Source organism: Monopterus albus, unplaced genomic scaffold (assembly GCF_001952655.1).
Source record: "Monopterus albus unplaced genomic scaffold, M_albus_1.0 scaffold58.1, whole genome shotgun sequence".
NCBI lineage: Eukaryota > Metazoa > Chordata > Actinopteri > Synbranchiformes > Synbranchidae > Monopterus > Monopterus albus.
This window is the reverse complement of record NW_018127938.1, coordinates 2,402,018-2,419,303: the sequence shown is the minus strand read 5'-3', so window position 1 is coordinate 2,419,303 and position 17,286 is coordinate 2,402,018. Positions and strand designations below refer to the sequence as shown.

Sequence of the window (17,286 nt, the reverse complement as noted above, 5' to 3'; positions counted from 1 at the left end):
ATATTTTTTTAGTATATTACTTGTGTGGTGTAGAAGAGAATTATTTATGTAGAGTTACTGCTTGCAAACCAATGATGTAAGATGATGTCATGGGGTAGGACTGGATAAGTCTGACTTCTTCCTACTCCATTCAAGCATGTACTAGGTATAAGCAAATTGATATTGGATTAGCATTTGTTGGATATGTGTAAAATTATGTGTGTTGACATATCAACTGTCTTTACATGCTTGAAAGAATAAAATCAATCAATCAAACAATCAATAATCTTTAAGAAAAGCAAATGCAGGGGATGCCGTCTACAGTCCACTTAATGTGAGTCTATTCATATAAATACAATTTCTACACAGCTTTAATGCGTAATCCAGCAATAACACAAACTCCTATACAGTATGACATGCACACGCCTCCAAGTACTCCAGAAAACTCATTAATATAGTTTCTTTCCACCAGCATTCACACTAAGCCTTTGTTTAAATATGCTGCTTTAACTGAAGAACTTGTTTAAAAGAGTTGAAATGGCAGCTGACATAAAGGTTGCGCCAGTTAAACATGACTTCTCTGAATGTGTCCTGTGGTTGTGCTGTAAAATCCCTGGTATGTCATGTTAATAAATACTTGACTATAAATCTACTAATTCACTTAAGTAAAGCCAGAAACCAAAGAGCAACCATGTTGTGAGTGTGGGTTTTGATTGGAATCTTATCTGACTATCATCTGACATATGCCTGGGGCTTTTCCTTATGACAGTCCCTATGACCTAAACCACGGTGCCTGTGAAAATATGAAAAACATTTATGAGTCTGAGTGTGTCAAAACTCAAGTGAAACTATCGACATTAAAAGCATGGCATCATCGACAGTGACAGACTTTGTGGCAGTTGAGTTTCACTAACAACAATCATCAAGGTAGAGATTCACTCTCAGATACTGTATCAGGATATCATAGCTCCACACTGCATAGATGAGTAGAGCTGCAGCCACTATCATTTAGTCTATAATTAGTAGTTCTTCTTAATTGAATTACACACATTTTCCAAAACACTTAACAGTTCTCAGCACAGTAAGAGCAACTGCCACATCACTTTACAGTGCAACACAACACTTTATTTGCCCTGCAAAAGCTGACATTCACCCAAAGCTTTTAACACACATTATTCACACATCAATGGTTCAATAGTGGCTGACTGTGGGCTTGGTGTGCCTAATCTTCAAGTAATTTGATAATCATTTCTCAAGCAAAAACATCAAACATTTTCTGTTTCCAGCTTTTTTGATGCAACGATTGGTTGTTTTTTTTCTGCTTTATAACACTGCAAGTTAAATATCTTTGGGCTTTTGACGATTGGTCATAAAAGCTTTTCAAAGATTCCCCTTGGACAAGATGGATTTTCCCAAGCTATCCCCCCTACATGTGAACACTCACTGGCAGGATGACCATTCATCGCAAGCAGTGGACTTTCATACTGTCCTGCTGCATGAGCAAGCTGTTATTCCTTTTTGGAGAACAATCATCATTCATTTGTGGTCCTGGTCGCGGCCAAGTGGAAGAATTGAAACTAGACTCACTCTACCTTTAGCTCTGCTTTTGCTCATTATCAACTCCTAAGGGATCTTTCAGGCTCTTTTGCTGCAAATTGCTGTACTACTGTATGCTCACCATCTAGCTGCTAACTTTGTCAGTCTATTATTCAGTGCTGAGCAGGTAGTGAAAACAGCTGCCTGCTATTCAAAAACAACACTGTGAGAGTAGCAGTGTTTGCAGAATCCTTATTTTCTTTCAACAAGGTCACTGCAAAAAGATGTATAATCACAGCTAATCTACGTTAGTGATTATGTCAATTAAACTTATTTAACTAACAACTGGATCTGTGCCAGTGTTTCATGAGCGGACGTGACCGTGCGCCCACTTTGTGCCACCTGCAAGGAGTCATGGAGGTCTGGTTTTGTATCACAGCCTCCACACCAGATTTGGTTCCAGACAGGTCGAGAAACAATCAGAAGAAAAACTCAAAGCGAAGTCTCCTGATCTTCTCCCACACCAGGGCCCACAGTCTGTTCATGGTCATTACACCCACACAACGCAAGATGTGTTCCCCTGCTCGATCTCATAAATCAAGACCTGAGAATGCCACACACAGACTCACAATGGAATAATAATTTTCACCCTCAGACAAATGACAGTGAGGAAAACAAATAATGTGCACACACAATTTTCATGCCATGAAAAGCTGGGTCCCTCTGATAGGGAGCCCTGGTACTTTGGAGCACAGAGTGATGATTATGAAGTGGAGGAGGAACTATCCATCTCATTCAGCTGAGATAACATCAGATGCACAAGACTTAATGTATTTTTCTTGCTTGCATGTGGTTTTGTGTTTAATCGTCCCGTGTAAGGGGAGAAAGTAGATGTGCTCGCTGTATCGCTTATGTGAAATGTGTGAATGGATGGGAAAATTTAATTTGTCATTGTCTGTGTTTTGAATGGATCATGCCTGGGAGCCTGACTCACTATTGTGTGCAGTCAGTCATGTCAACATTCCTTCCACCATGTCTGCTTTGGAATGGGTACCATAAAAATAATATAATTCTTCCATTGCACTGCCAGTCTTTACTGCTGAGGCAAGGTTTCCTGTAACCTGCAGGACTGGGAAGTAATGATTACACCCCACATACAGGAAAATGATTTATACCTCTTGGCCTTTTCCAAAGTATACATCAAAGATTGGAAAGTTTTAGGGATGTTCATACCATAGCCTGCAGTAATCTCCCCATTTCCTTTTTGATATTTATACCATGTGCAGTGTTAGTAATACAAAATCCAGTGCATTAATATTAAAACTGAAACAATACACAGAAACTGTTGCTTGAAATATACTGTAGCATTGCTCACAATACTGAATTTACCTCAGGAATGTGGACCGATAAAATTCTTTTCCATAATTAACTGGGACATTATTGGAAGGTTTCAGTGAGAAAACTTCAATCTGTTTCTCTTCAACAGGATTTTCCCACCATAGCTTATCTGCATACTGTGTTACCTCACAGCTCGAGCCTAGCAAGCGTCTACTTGTTTTCTCTGATGTGCTGAAAAGTGAAAGCTCTTCAGATGTGCAAAGTGGTGTTGAGAGGGTGGAAGGGTTAGGTTTGGAAGGTTAAGTTAAAACAACGGCCTTTTAAGTTCTCCTAAAAGAGTTGAGGTTGAAATACACATATCACCATTTATCTTATTATTAAGATAAGAGATCTGTCATGTTATTTGTTTTTCTGTACAATATCCTCTGTTGTTCACTTGCAGTTTCACAGAAATGTGTTTGTACATACAATGTGTGTACATAACTACATTTATACTGAGTGTGAAGGTCTTTCTTGCTCATGAGAACATCAGTAGAAAAAGTGATTTTAAGGTCTATCACAGCTTTTTTATTTTCAGAGGTTTTGACCACATCTTATGGTCTTCTGTGAGATATTGTCTTACTTGACTGAGATGGTAAATAGTCCTACACTTACATAGCACTTTTCTACACGCTGATGGACACTCAAAGCACTTTACATTATTTCTCATTCATCCATACAAACTCACACATTCAGACACCGGTGATGTCACTGTGAGCAACTAGAGGTTCGCTGTCTTGTTCGAGAACGCTTTGACACATGGACTGGAGAAGCCAGGGATTGAACCGCCAACCCTACAGTTAGGGGACAACCCGCTGTACCTCCTGAACCACAGCCAAGATGTCTGTTTGTTTCACTTCATTCATTCTATTTGAATCACTGAACAAACCTGAGATACTGGCAGTGATTCAGAGGTCGATAACCAGGAAACTCTTACCTACATCCTTGAGTGTCACAATTTTTGTGACTTGGCTGTAATGTATCTGTATAAACAAGAGGAAATGACTATTCAGGTGCTGTAGCACAGCACACTCAATTTCAAGTTCTCCTGAAAATATTCTTTGTTTTCACAACTTTTGAAGTGTCATACATATGGAGGTTGAATTGTGCAATCATGACAGTGATAGACATTTTAAGTAGTTCAAAATAATGCATTGGTAATTAATTTGCACACGACTCTTTAAAATGATGATTACCTCACATTTAAAAGACTGACTAAACACTAAAGATCAGTGATCTCCTAATTTGTTTTTCATTTTGTATGTACGCATCAAGCACGACTGAACTGAAGTACAACCATTCTGGTGACATACAGTCTGTAAGTATGTCACCAATACGTCAATAAGTTACAGAGGTTTCAGACTGTAAAATAATAAATTGTAAATGTAAATTATTCTGTATTACCCTTAAATGTTTTTACATCAGTAAATCCAATTACTAGTTGATGTTATAAATAAAAATATAAAACAGAACTATCATGCGATGCAGTTTTGGCATCATTATTTGAAGGAACACTAATTCACCTTCCACCTAAAATCATGAAAACGATCCTTCTGCCTTGAGACAATTTAGTCCAAATTTGTTTTAACAGATTTATCTTGCCCTCCTATTCCCCAGGGCCAAAACACAGAAAACTAATTTGGAAATACATCAAAGGAAATTGATTTAAATAACCGTATATCACACCTACATTAGATGTGGGAGATTTAACAAACTGAGTTTTTCACAGCAGTGTTTTATTGACTTTTGTCAGAGGACCAAAGGCCTATATTGTAACCTTTATTGTCTACCTCTACAGTATACTGTATTTTGGATTTGTCTGTTGCTACTGTCATACCCTCAACCTAAGAAACACGATCTTGACAAAAACTACTAATCTTTGTCAAGATCGCACTTATATCACCACTGACATCTTCTGTCAGTAGAATGTGTTACACTTATCCAATATTTGGATGATACTTTTTTTTTTTAAAAGAAAAGTCCGTCTCCTCTGGAGCACTGAGTTTATAAAAAAGCACAAACGAAGTCACTAAGTGAAAATGACAACAACGCCAGCTGATTTCTGAGAAACGTTCACCATTTCTTGGCAATATTTATTAGTGTCAATCTTGCAAGTCAATAGGCATTGAAAAAAAACAAATTGCATAGCTATTTCAATCCTATATAATCACATGAAACAATTTCTTTAAAACAACACAATTCTGATCAATAGTGCAGGTTAGACACAGTAATTAATGCTATTTCCAATTACCCAAGCCAATACACAAACTGAAGTATAAAATATCAGTAAAAAAATAAAAATACTGAAACAAGAATACAATTTACCATACCTTATATCAGACAGAGAGAGAGTCAGATCAGTCATATAATTCACTATGAACATCACTACTATGCTGTGCTACTGTATCACTGCCTGTAAAACAGATCACCCCTGGGACAGTCATACAGCTGAATACAACCTGAACATAAATGGAAGAGCAGCAGTTAAACTGAGGAGTGGAATGTAATAGTCTCTAATTCAAGTATCAAGTTGCAGCGACTGAGGTCATTACTGTAAGAATAAGTTATAATACAATGAATATTTTAATAAATAAACAACCACAGGTTTTTGTTCATGTTAACCAGTCAAAAATATAAAAAATTCCTCATAAAAATGCCTTTTGCACTTTCATATTATACTATAAATAGAATTATCAATAAATACAAAATAAAATAAATAGACACACACACACACACACACACACACACACACATATATAAATATAACCAATAAAATTTTAAAGGGTTAGAGCTCTGTAGTCCGTTCTTTTAGGATGACAGTGGGGTTGATGTCACTGCTTTCTGAGTGGGATGTGCTTGAGTTGATCATGGACCCTGTGTCTTTTACGTCAGGCACGTAAAAGGACGCCACAGGACAGGAGCCCCGCACGTTATTGCAGACGAGCTTTTGCAGGGAAGCGGTGTTGACGATGTCAAAGCCCACGCTGCCTCCAAAGGTGCTGGGCTTCCAGTACTCTGGGGAGCAGATGGGGTTTCCCATTAAGCCCTTGAGGGAGAAAGGTGCCCCCATCTCCACCATGGTCTCCCCAAAGATGCCGTTGGGCCTTGGTTTCTCCACCAGCAAGCCTGGGTAGAGCTCCACAGCATCGACATGTCCGTACATCTCCTTCAGTATTGCGGCCATTTCTTTATCTCCTAAGTAACACAAATGGAGAACTGGTTTTATTTGGCATCTCAGTCTGGCTTCTCTCACTGGCTCAGCAGCTGCAAAGCTAGTCTAAATATGAGCTCTGTGTTTTGATTTAAATCCAGCTGTTTTGCATCTTGTCATTTCTCTCACAGGCATACACACACAAATGTTTTCTTTATTAAACATCACAGCTACTGTTTAATTAAAGCATCTTTTCTTATCAAATTTAAATCTCCTCCGCTAAAGCAGGAGGCCTTTCTTGTCTGTTTATGTCTTGCTCTTTGTGATGACAATCTGCTTATGCTATCTCATGATGAAAGGAACATCTGGTTTCTTGAGCTAAAAAAATAAATTCCTACCCTCGAAAGCTGTTTAGGACTAAACCTTCACTCGAGCCATTTCTTTAATAATAAGTAAACTAGCTTTGTTCTTATAATTTGTAAATTTTTAATACATTCTTCAAACTGGCATTTAATTCCCATAAACAGTTAATGCCAATACTATTAATCAAGCAGCAATAACTTGGCCAACATTTCCTTTCACTTCATAGCAATAATAACCTCTTCACTAATCCTCTGATGTCATCCTTTCCAGCTACAACTAGATTTTGTAAGTGATCATCACTTTGTCTCACCTGTCATGTCTTCAAAAGACTTGTAGGGCATCATGGAGAATCGCTTCCTGTAGGCATTCAGAGACTGGTAACGCATTTTTCTGCTGTGCTCTACGGACTTAATGGCCACGTACAAAACAGCTCCTGGGACATTTCGGCCACCAGCAACCTAAGGAATGAATGAAAAAATCATTAACATAGCTTTTAACAACAGCAGTGTTACAATCTCAGTTTAAATACTGCTAAAAGAGCAGTAAGAGTTCTCACCCGTCCTGCAATCTGCTTAGTAAACGAATCCACCAGGTTGTTGATGCCGTGCTCAGTCACTACCGACATGTTGAACATAAACTGTTTGTAGTTGTACTCTTTCTCCTCAATGTGGAAACTATCAGGCATCAGCGGGTGCCAGTGGTACAGGGTGTTGAACTCAGATGCAATGCGATTCTGGTACTGGAAACGCTCCTTGAAGAGCAGCTGGGGATCAAACTTGAGTTTGAAGTGATAGCCACTCAGGTGCTGCACATAGTCTTCAATCACAATCTTGATGGTCTCACCTAGAAAATAAAAGAATATATTATATGATGCAGATTTTACAGATGTTTAAAGTTCCACTTCACACAGAAATGAACATGACTTGTTTGTACTAGTTGGTTAGACATGCAGTGAAATGCTGAAATAAAATAAAAGCATTTTCTCTTTATGATATTGAAAATAAATTCTCATGTATTTCAGTAATTCCTCCTCTTGAAATACCCCATTGTGTGCAACAGGGTTTTCTTGGGCGACTTGATTGCTAAAATAACTTCCCCTATTCACATTATAACTACATTAATACCATATTATTACTTTCCCAGCAAATGTTGTTAAAGGTTTTGTGTAGATGTCACAAAGTTTATCTAAAACTCACCAATCATAATGAGCCGTGTGGTCTGGAAGAGTCTTTCATCGTCCCAGTCAGGGTGCACCTCCTTCAACACGTCACACACCCGGTTGTGTTCCCGCAGCCAAATGGTGGCATACATCATGAGACCAGGGACCAGGCCGAACGCCTCGTGGCCCACGGCGAAGCGGTGAGAGTCGGGGACATGAGGGGGGTAGAACATATCAACCCCCACTTCCTGTACTGTTGGGGGGTACATATCTCCATCCAGGATCTGCAGAGTTACACAAGAGAGGAAGAAAATGTTAGACACCTGTGTGATCTGAAGTTTGTGGATGTCTGAGTTACATCTGTCTCTTCTCATACCTGATATTTGAGCTTTCCATCCTTGAAGAGTCTGAGCTTGTGCTGCTTCTCCAGGTCTTCTCCATAAATGTGGCTGAGGTCCACCTGAAATAATAAAACAACACTATTAACATGTGTATTTTAACTTATCAATCACAAATGCGCTCCTTTTATTGAATAACATCCGATATAGTCAGAAATCTGTTCTGCTCACCCCATGGCCTTTAGACTGGGTGAAGGCAGGTCCTTTCTTCATATCCGTTTTGAAGAACTGGTGAGTGAAGTGCTGTGCAAAAAATGCAAACATCAGGCTGGTTCTCTGCGGGTCTGGGATAAACTGTCTCCTCACCAGAAGCTTCTCAGCCAAAACTTTAACATCAGGCAGCTCCTTGTTTCCTGTAGAAACAATTAAGACCACTACTGTAAGAACTCAACATTATGCAGAATACAGAATCAATCAGGTTTATGTGCGTGAAGTACAAGGATATCCTTTTACATGTAGGAAAGGCTAGAAACAAAGTTTACTTTCACTCTAAATTCCTAAGACATGTTCAGTGTACAATTAGAACAAGGAGGTTTCATGGCTTTCGTTTCCTCTTCCTGGGGCAGGTTTTGTTGTGTTACCTCAGCATATTTCCATTCCATCAATCTAACAGAAGGAATCATTTGAAGGTCTACACTTTCTGTTATGTAAATGGGCCAAGCTGCTCTTGCTCAGTATTCAAGAATCTAAAAATACTGGTTCTCCAAAAGTAGAACATGTACTCACCTACTACTCCCATAGGGGTTGGGCAATCCTGCGGCACAGGTGGGAGGGTACGCGTATAGTAGGAAAGGTTGGAATAGGCTTCCCAGCTTTTGTAACCATAATCTGCATTGTAAGTTGGGGGACTGTCAATCAAGTGTGATCGGGCTAAAGAGAAAAAAAAAAACATAATTATTAGTATAAACACTACAACTGCTTCTCTACAAATAACTTAATGTGCTATGAATCTAATCTGTCTTCTCTTTTTGTCTTCAGTGAGAGACTTACTTGTCAGCACATATCTCATGATGGCATCCTGGAGAAATGAGATGTTGTTGATGATGTTCCAGAAGCCCTTGAAGTGGGTGAGAAGGTAGTGGACAGTGTTGGGTGATGGCTTCAGGGTGACTTTGATCCAGGTGAGAAACTCAGCTGTAAAAACCAAGAGAGAAAGTGAATCAACTGAAGAAAATCAATACATGAAACGACTCCTAATTTTAGGCTCACTTAAAATATTGTTTTATTCATACTTACGTGTTGTGCAGTTTTGCCCATAATATCCTGTACGTGTGCAATCACACTCGTAATCATCTGCTCCCAGTGCTGTGCATACGCCCCTATTCTGGCATGGCTCTGAGCAGCACGGGTTACCTGTAACACATGGTAGACTGTTACTATGAATTCACTTTTCTTTAGATATCAGCAAAAATGTTAGAAAAGTTTCAAAGTATCATTAAAACCACAAAAGCACTGCACTATTTGTTGGGCCATATATGTGAACTGTGTTTAATGGGGTTTTATTTTTGTATTCATTGTAACAGTTTATGCTTTCTTTACAGTAACTGCAAAGCCTTCTGAAATAAAGAGACAAAATAGTAGAAGCCCCAAAATTAAAACAATTAGAGAAACAATCTGGTGTTTCATCTACTTACCTCCTTCGCAGACCAGAAAGCCCAGTGCCAACAGGAGAACTTTAAATGTAAGTCTGTTCATACTCCAAAGACTTGATCAGCGCTTCTTCTGCTTCTTTCCCTCTCAATCCTTCGCAGTCGTGTCGCTCTGAAGTTGCGAGTCCAAAGTCCGCGCATAGCAGCTACTTTATATGTGGAGCGCGTGACGTCAGCATACTGTAGTTAAAATCTGCAACGGCAGGAAGGAATACACACTCTTACACAATCACCTCGGACCTTTTTCGGCTCTTTCCCCGATTTCCTTCACCTTCTTTATTCCAGGGATATTATACCCATGCAAACAACAAGTTGTAAAGAATTAATTTCACAGAAACGGACATTATTGTCTTTTTACCATTTCAATTCACGTCAATAAGGCGTTTACTTTTACAACATTAATGCTTAAAAAAGACGAATGCCCCCTGGACGTCTTAATTATATAGACTACAACATGAGGATGACTATAATTCAAGATAACATTTAACAAAAGAGATGTGTAATTTATCAAGACAAAAACATAACAAATACACAAATGCATTATTTGTACTCAATGATGTACTTATTAATGTAATTCTACAAGACATGGAGAAATTAAAACCATTTGTATCATATTTGATACTGAGGTTTCTGAGCAAAAAAAAAAAAAAAAAAATCACCAAAAATGCTCCATGTATCAAATGTGATACAAAAGAAATAGAAATAATCAAAATAATATGGCAACCTATTCCTATATGCCTGGACTGTCTGTCTATGCATATATGGCAAACAAAAATCGTGAATATTGAACTTCGAATCATGAATTATATTTTGGATTTTGTTAAAAGGTTTAATAAATATCTCAGTTCTGGCTGATGTGTCAGGCTTTACAGGGTTAACATGATTAAGAGCTTATATCAAACGTATAGATACGTGGATCTCTGTGGGCACTGCAGTCACAGCACTTAACCTTCACTGTCTAAAGGAATGATTGCTTATAACAGGGCTTCTTCGGAACATTTGATGGCACATACATTTTTATAAAAGTAATAAAAGCTGTGTCAAACCCATCCATTAAACACAGTGTCTTATAATCAATATTTGGCTGAAACACTGGGCTAGATATTATCCATTGATTACCGCAAACACGAAAGTGTGGACTAATAAGCTTAGCGTCACCTCCTGTGTCATAATCTAAATATTTCAAAAAATGTTGTATATCCTGTCAACACAATGTCTTTACGCACCGTTATGTCGACATCGCTTGCGCACTGATGCGCATTTGGAGAGCTAAGTCAAAATCTGACTTTTGCACGGAGCTTTTTTCATTAGTCTTTCAACCATTATGTTAAACACAAGCTTGTGATCACGGTGAATTTCGTGTTTGTGTGATTATGTCCTCAACTCTAAGTATAAGGTGCGACTGTCCTGACTGCCGAGTAGCACCTCCTCATAGATAAAATATACACTAGATGTCGCATCGGGGCTTCTGAAGTGCGTCTCACCAGCCGCCATATTGCCAGGGGCAGTCTGGTCTGTTTTCCGGATTTAATAGTGGAAAACACCACACTACTCTGCTGTTTTTGGATGTTTTAATCTTAAAACAAAAACAAAACAGGGAACAACATTGTTATGATGATTTTGGGTGTGGATAGGTCCCTAAACTCAAACTCATACATGCGTTAGCACCTTAGCGCCGGGGAACGTGTGGGCCGCGTCGACGTGCGGCCATAATAGACAGCCGTGGTTCATGCTGCATCTAGTGTAGGTTATATATCTATGCATGCCCATTCCTGCAGTGATGGAATGTAATTCTCGATCAGCATGACACAGTTTTCAGGATTAGTGAGTTGATATCACTCTGAGGTTAAGGTACGGTAACACTTTACTGTTTTTACTAAATGGTGTTTTTTGCAGACACGATTGTAAAGGGATTTGTAGAAGGTCAGGGCTAAAAACTGGTTCTAGTCTTGGTTAAACCAGCGTCTTCGTGAACAGCTCGCTTTACGCAACTTAAAGGATAAGGAAACTGAAAAACACTAACACAGATCTACAACACGATATCAATCCTGGTTATATTAAGCGCTAAGACTGAACAGATGCAATTAACTGTCTGTAAGAGAGTGTTTATATCCACAAATAGTTATTTTTTACAGTCTTTTTTTGAAGACACCATATGTACTGTAATGTTTTCTGTAACTGCATGCTACATACTGTACCATCAGGCTGTCAGATCTGACCCAAGTGGCGTAAACGTTTTGTTTGAAGCCTGTAATAAGAGTTACACTTCAGTGACTTTTCACTTTAATATTTCGTGCTAGAGTGATTCTTATAAGTAATCTCCCGAGACTGATTTATTTCCGACCTTTGTTTTTTATGTCTCAGTGGGAAACACAGCTGTAAAGTAGAAGAGAAACTTATCACTGGAAGGGGTTTGGCATCACGGGTGGTAGGTAATGTTGTGTGCATCTGTTTCACATTTTGCGCACTCATACTAAAATTTCCTGCTGTGAATTGGCTCACACATTACTCAGCAGCTTACACGCACTGCATAATAAGGTCACAGTTACAGTAACTGGAACTTTTGAGAAGTTGGACCACTCGTGCAAACTACGTGACCAGCGCTGTGAAAACAATCGTTCTACGTGCTCAGGCTTTTCAGTAACGATGCAGCTGCGAAAAGGCACGATGACCTTGATACTGTATGCCATAAGCAAATTACTTAGCACTTGTCGAGAATTGAGAGTGTTGGTTAATAAACAAATCATCGCACCACCTCTTCGCATCGCACACCAAGCTAAAGACTTTACTGTACCTATGCATATACATACTGTATGTTCATGATGCTGCAGAAGCGCTGGTCAGAAGTAGGCTAGACTTCTTTCTCCCTGCTAATTGTAATCGTTAGAAACCCCAGCTAAATGTCACACCTGTGCTTTTAATTTTAGAACCTCTATACTCATTTACTAATGCTCAGCTTCGTTTCCTCCTCCAGGCTTTAAATGCTTCGGTTCATGACTGAGATGTCCTCCTGAGCTGAAGTTCACATCTTGACAAAAACGTCCCTGAGAACTACTCACCTGACAGCACAATGGCTTCCAATATAATCGTGAGTGCTGACAGAGTTCATATTTCCAAATCAAAAATGTCCTCTGCAAATATTGCAACAAACATCTCAACAGGGAGGCCATGCTTGTTATCATAATGAGGGCAAAGGAGGGTTGTTGTAAGCAGCATTGATCAACATGAGATAATATGTATATCTGCATTTACAGCTCTGTAGAGCTATTTTATATCAGTAGGCTTGTGGTTAGTTGAAACCAAACAGGCTCTCCTCTAGTGAAACTTGCCACACAATAAGTCTTCTAAGGCTACTTTATAGCCCTCATGAATGGCTACATCTTTAAAATGCTATGACCATTAATAAATGTCAGTTTTTTAGAAGAAAGACCAGCTATGAGACAAATACAAAAACAACACAGAAAAATGCAAAACAACTTAAGTTCTTAAACATGTTGGTTCAATGATATCTATGAAGGACAAATGGAGCATTATCAGCAACCTCTGAAGATTCCTATATATCAACTTATATCAGAGACAGGAGCACAAACTGACCTGTGTACTATTATGTTTGTTAACCCTTTTTATAATACAGCATCCCATTTACAGTGAAGTAAGACATTTATTAGGAAAGTACCTTCCTCAAGAAAACTATGTTTCAAAGGTTGAGTAATTTTAGGGGACAGACTACTGAGAACTGAATTCTGGCGGGAAATTGTGTTGATGACTGATGATTATGTGGAACCCATAAAGAAACTAGAAAGCACTCAGTGCAAACCTCTCACAAGGCAGCTCAGTTTCTACATAATGCCATTATGTGTAGAAGTAATACTCCCATCATTAAGAGTTTTGAAAGTTATTCAAGAAAAACAATATTTCACTAATGATGGCTTCCCTCAGGATCTAGCATAGTAACATCTGAGGATACATAAAATCTTTAGCGGAGTCAGCAGGGTTTCAGCTAGAATTTGATCTTAGTTGCAAGTCTGTAGCTTTATTTGATGTCTCACTGTAGGCAGCTTTCAGCGAGCCCTGTAAATGTGAACATTCTGGATCAGCAGATCTGGAATATTACTTGATCAAGATCGCACTTTGGTGTGTGGTCAATCTTATGGGGATGTCATCTTGCACTTTTCGTCCAATCATTCTAGGCATTGTGTATTGAGTAAGAAACAAAAATATTGAAACTAGCCCTATGTCACAATGGTGAAAAATCCTTTCTTCAGGAGCCAGATAATGATTCAGATCACCACCAAGATGTAATGGATTGCTACACAGGCCATTCTCTACCTCTCCAAAACATTTAATCAAAACCCATGTATAACTTTTTAATTTATGCTGTGAATAAGCAAACAAACAAACAAACCAACAAGCACATTAAAACTATCAAACGTTTATTAGAAAAACAGAGAAAATATATGGATTTTATTACTAAAGTGATGACACATTGTGGCACAATGATGAGGTTCTGGTGTTAAAAAGAGACAGGATTGAAATCTTGGAATAATGAGGGCCTTTTCAGTCATTTAGCAATTAAAGTCATGTACTTAAAGGGGCCTTAACAGGTTTTAAATGCTAGTCCACTGCATGGGAGATTTAGTCTACCGGTTTATGTTCTTTGGATTCACTACACTGTGGTGCTGTTCCTGTTCCTTTCAGTAATGGTTCAAGTACAATCAATCCAATTGCTTTTGCCATTTTCTCATGACAGTTACCAGCTACAATTTGCTCATCAGAAAATCTGGTTTCTATCTGACAAATATCACTCTTGCAAGTGCTGTCCAATTGTTATGTCTTTCTTCTCCATATCCTTGTTTTCTTCCCCTGTGCCTTTAGATAAGTACAACTAGGAAGAGTAGTGTTTTATTGGAGCCTGGTTCAGTCACACTGTAAATCCCAGGTTGGGTTAGTGCATTTTTAAAAACTGAGGTTTCTGCTATCCAAATGCAAGTAGAAATGTATTACTAATCAGCATGAACACAGACAATTTGAGTGAAGATGCAAAAGCTGGCGTTAAAACCCATAGACTGGCACATGAATCCAGAATGAACCTATGTATGTGTTAAAGCTGTATTTCACATGCAATATGGGTTATTCTCATACTAAGCTGTGTTCTGCAGGGATTCATTTGTAATCGCTTTGTAATAATTGCGGTTGAGGTGATTTTCTCATGTGATGAGATGAAGCTAAACTGACATGAATGAATGTTGCACTGCAGGTGGAACAGCAGTTTTCTCACAAATTCACTGTGACAGTGGTTCGAGCTGAGAACGTCACCAAGGGAGCGCTGGGTGACCTGTGTGAGTCTAATTAAATTATTTTGCCCTTATTCATTAATTGCAACATTCAAATATGCCGTTGCATATTATTTCAAACAGTGCATGCACACAGCAGCTACATTTATTCCGACTTCCCGAGTCCCTTATATGATCATTCTTCAGTTCTCAATCCTCCCACGACCAGAATGACTATATGCCCTGAGCAGCGAGGAGGCTGCCCATTAGGATACACATAGCAGAAGTCTTTTACATACTGACATGCCCATTTATCAGCAATTAGTTGGTGATTGGATGCTTCAGATGAAGGATCAAAGGAAAGACATCTCATGTCCTTACTAACATGGTTTCTCAAGTCCTCTCTTGCATGTTTTCCTTGTATCTAGCGTGGGTGGGATTGAAATGCAAGGAAAAGACACAAGTGAGGGAAACACTGGTGCTTATAAGAGACTACCCTATATGTGTGGAACTATTTTTATTTGGAGAAAATGTCCACTGAAATCATTCTAGATCACTGAGAACTTCTCACAAAAGCAATACAAATGCACTTATACTGAGTACAGGGTTTCTGCTGTTCAGTAACACTGCTGAATGTGTGTGTGTTTGTGTGCAGTGGACACACCAGATCCCTATGTGGAGCTGTTTATCCCGACTGCCCCAGACAGCAGAAAGAGGACCAAGCACATAGACAATGATATCAACCCGAAATGGAATGAGACCTTCCACTTCATTTTAGACCCCAACCAGCACAACGTCCTGAAGGTTACAACTGCACTTTGTTGTCTAGTACATCCTGTACTGTAATACAGGATGGCAAGCAGGGATGAAGTGGAACATTTACCCACATCAATACAACTTTGTAGCCTGATATAAGATAAACAGTATAATCATACCAATCAGAATAACACAGAGTATATTAGTCAGGGGTCATCTAAGGAAAAATACATTGTTGTTTACGCTTCTGACAAAACCTAATGGGTTAGAGGAATAGTTGTTCAAGTAACCTTAAACACACATGACAGAATAACTGATGTGTAGCTCTCCACATGTATTTAACTATACACTGCTGTTGTTTATTGCAATCAGTTAACATTAATGGACGCCAATTATGTGATGGATGAGACACTTGGCACAGCGTCGTTTGACATCACCAAGCTCAGAATGGGCCAGACCAAGAACGAGACATTCCTCATTGGCAAAGTAAGAGATTTAATTCTACAGACTGTTTGGCAGATTCATCATTATAAACTGATCTTCTGCAGGGCAAGATTTGGACAGAAATTTCGAAATTATGTTGGGGTCTAGGGTGAGTTTGAACACGTAGGTCAAACATTAGGCTATACAGTTGGATCATGCAAATGTCTGCTTTGTTTAATGATAAGGGGAAAAACACAATACAAACTGTGCCGCATTGGGCTCTGGGCCAGGTTCAGAAATTATTATACTATAAGCTTGCCTGGTCCGGGTTGGGTTCTGACATCACACTCTCTGGCACAGGTCAGGTTCGGTCAGAAATATGTGGCCCAATCCATGCTCGACTGCAAAGACAAAAGATACAGTATACTGCATTATTATGGAGGCTTGCATGCCAGCACAATAACAAAGACTTTTTTGTTGGTTAATCATACAATTCTAAAACATTACAAAGTTAATCATTACTTTTATTATCAATTATTATGCAAACAATGCCAAAAAAGGTACCATCCCTCTCTCCTTCCACTTTATTTTGTTTTGCATTGGTTTTGTTTGGGATATATTATATTTGGCTGCTGATAGACCAGCCACAATCTTCAACTCCTTTGCTGTACAATAACCACATATTTCATTATTTTTACAGGCAACCAAAGTGTATTTAGAGATGTCGCTGGAGATCTGGTATGTATTCTCTTCAAGATAAAACATCATCTGAGTAACTTCATTTTGCTTCACTACAATATTTGTTGGTACTGTTTGCTATTTACTGGTAATCCTTAAGTGAAAAGGCAACACCGGTTATGTCTAATGGCCTGTGTGCAATCTGTCAATTTAAGGATAGACAGCAATTTACCTGGAACAGTGTAGAATCTAAAATTAGATCTTGCATCATAATTCCTATGGTCTTTCTAAATAGGGCTTAGTGGGAGGGTTTGAAAATACCATACATGTTAGAAGAGTTAAGAAAGTGAAAGGTCATGACCGTCGGTCGATGTGCATTTCACTTAGTCTGACCTAAAGATCAGTTTCACCAACATCAGTACCATTATATCGAGCTTGTATGTTTTATCTGCCTCTCAACCAAATAATATAATACATTAGTTATTGTTTGTCTTCTCACAATGAGATTTTACTGAATTTAATTTCTATCATTTGTATCTACAGT

The 17,286-nt window shown here is 38.7% G+C and overlaps 2 protein-coding genes and 1 long non-coding RNA gene across 3 annotated transcripts in view; 1 reads left to right on the top strand and 2 right to left on the bottom strand.

Annotated features, from left to right (window-relative positions):
• Positions 1-5,657: 5,657 nt before the first annotated feature.
• Positions 5,658-9,799, bottom strand: ptgs2b (prostaglandin-endoperoxide synthase 2b). Its single transcript, XM_020602790.1, has 10 exons — positions 9,598-9,799; positions 9,200-9,316; positions 8,954-9,097; positions 8,690-8,833; positions 8,135-8,316; positions 7,942-8,025; positions 7,603-7,849; positions 6,963-7,249; positions 6,717-6,864; positions 5,658-6,087 (listed from the first exon to the last, which is right to left on the bottom strand). The coding sequence occupies exons 1-10, from the start codon at positions 9,656-9,658 to the stop codon at positions 5,678-5,680; spliced, it is 1,824 nt and encodes a 607-aa protein (XP_020458446.1). The 5' UTR covers positions 9,659-9,799; the 3' UTR covers positions 5,658-5,677.
• Positions 9,800-11,295: 1,496 nt separating this feature from the next.
• pla2g4ab (phospholipase A2, group IVAb (cytosolic, calcium-dependent)) overlaps positions 11,296-17,286 on the top strand; it is a 21,589-nt gene continuing 15,598 nt past the window's right edge. Inside the window, exons 1-6 of the mRNA XM_020602792.1 lie at positions 11,296-11,463; positions 11,977-12,040; positions 12,587-12,700; positions 14,870-14,951; positions 15,541-15,689; positions 16,014-16,127. Of these exons, the coding sequence (XP_020458448.1) occupies positions 12,683-12,700; positions 14,870-14,951; positions 15,541-15,689; positions 16,014-16,127 (363 nt within the window). The 5' untranslated portion in view covers positions 11,296-11,463; positions 11,977-12,040; positions 12,587-12,682. The remainder of the gene's footprint in view (positions 11,464-11,976; positions 12,041-12,586; positions 12,701-14,869; positions 14,952-15,540; positions 15,690-16,013; positions 16,128-17,286) is intronic.
• The window catches only part of LOC109961746 (uncharacterized), a 29,970-nt gene continuing 28,918 nt past the window's right edge, over positions 16,235-17,286 (bottom strand). The window contains exon 4 of the long non-coding RNA XR_002275168.1: positions 16,235-16,465. This is a non-coding gene — a long non-coding RNA (uncharacterized LOC109961746). The remainder of the gene's footprint in view (positions 16,466-17,286) is intronic.

Bases quoted from the DNA above. Each gene is read 5' to 3' on its own strand.
- ptgs2b (XM_020602790.1), bottom strand. From the start codon at position 9,658: ATGAACAGACTTACATTTAAAGTTCTCCTGTTGGCACTGGGCTTTCTG. The intron at 8,317-8,689 runs GTGAGTACATGT...TTGTTTCTACAG, and splicing joins AACCCCTATGGGAGTAGTAG to GAAACAAGGAGCTGCCTGAT. The intron at 7,850-7,941 runs GTATGAGAAGAG...GTAACTCTGCAG, and splicing joins ATGGAAAGCTCAAATATCAG to ATCCTGGATGGAGATATGTA.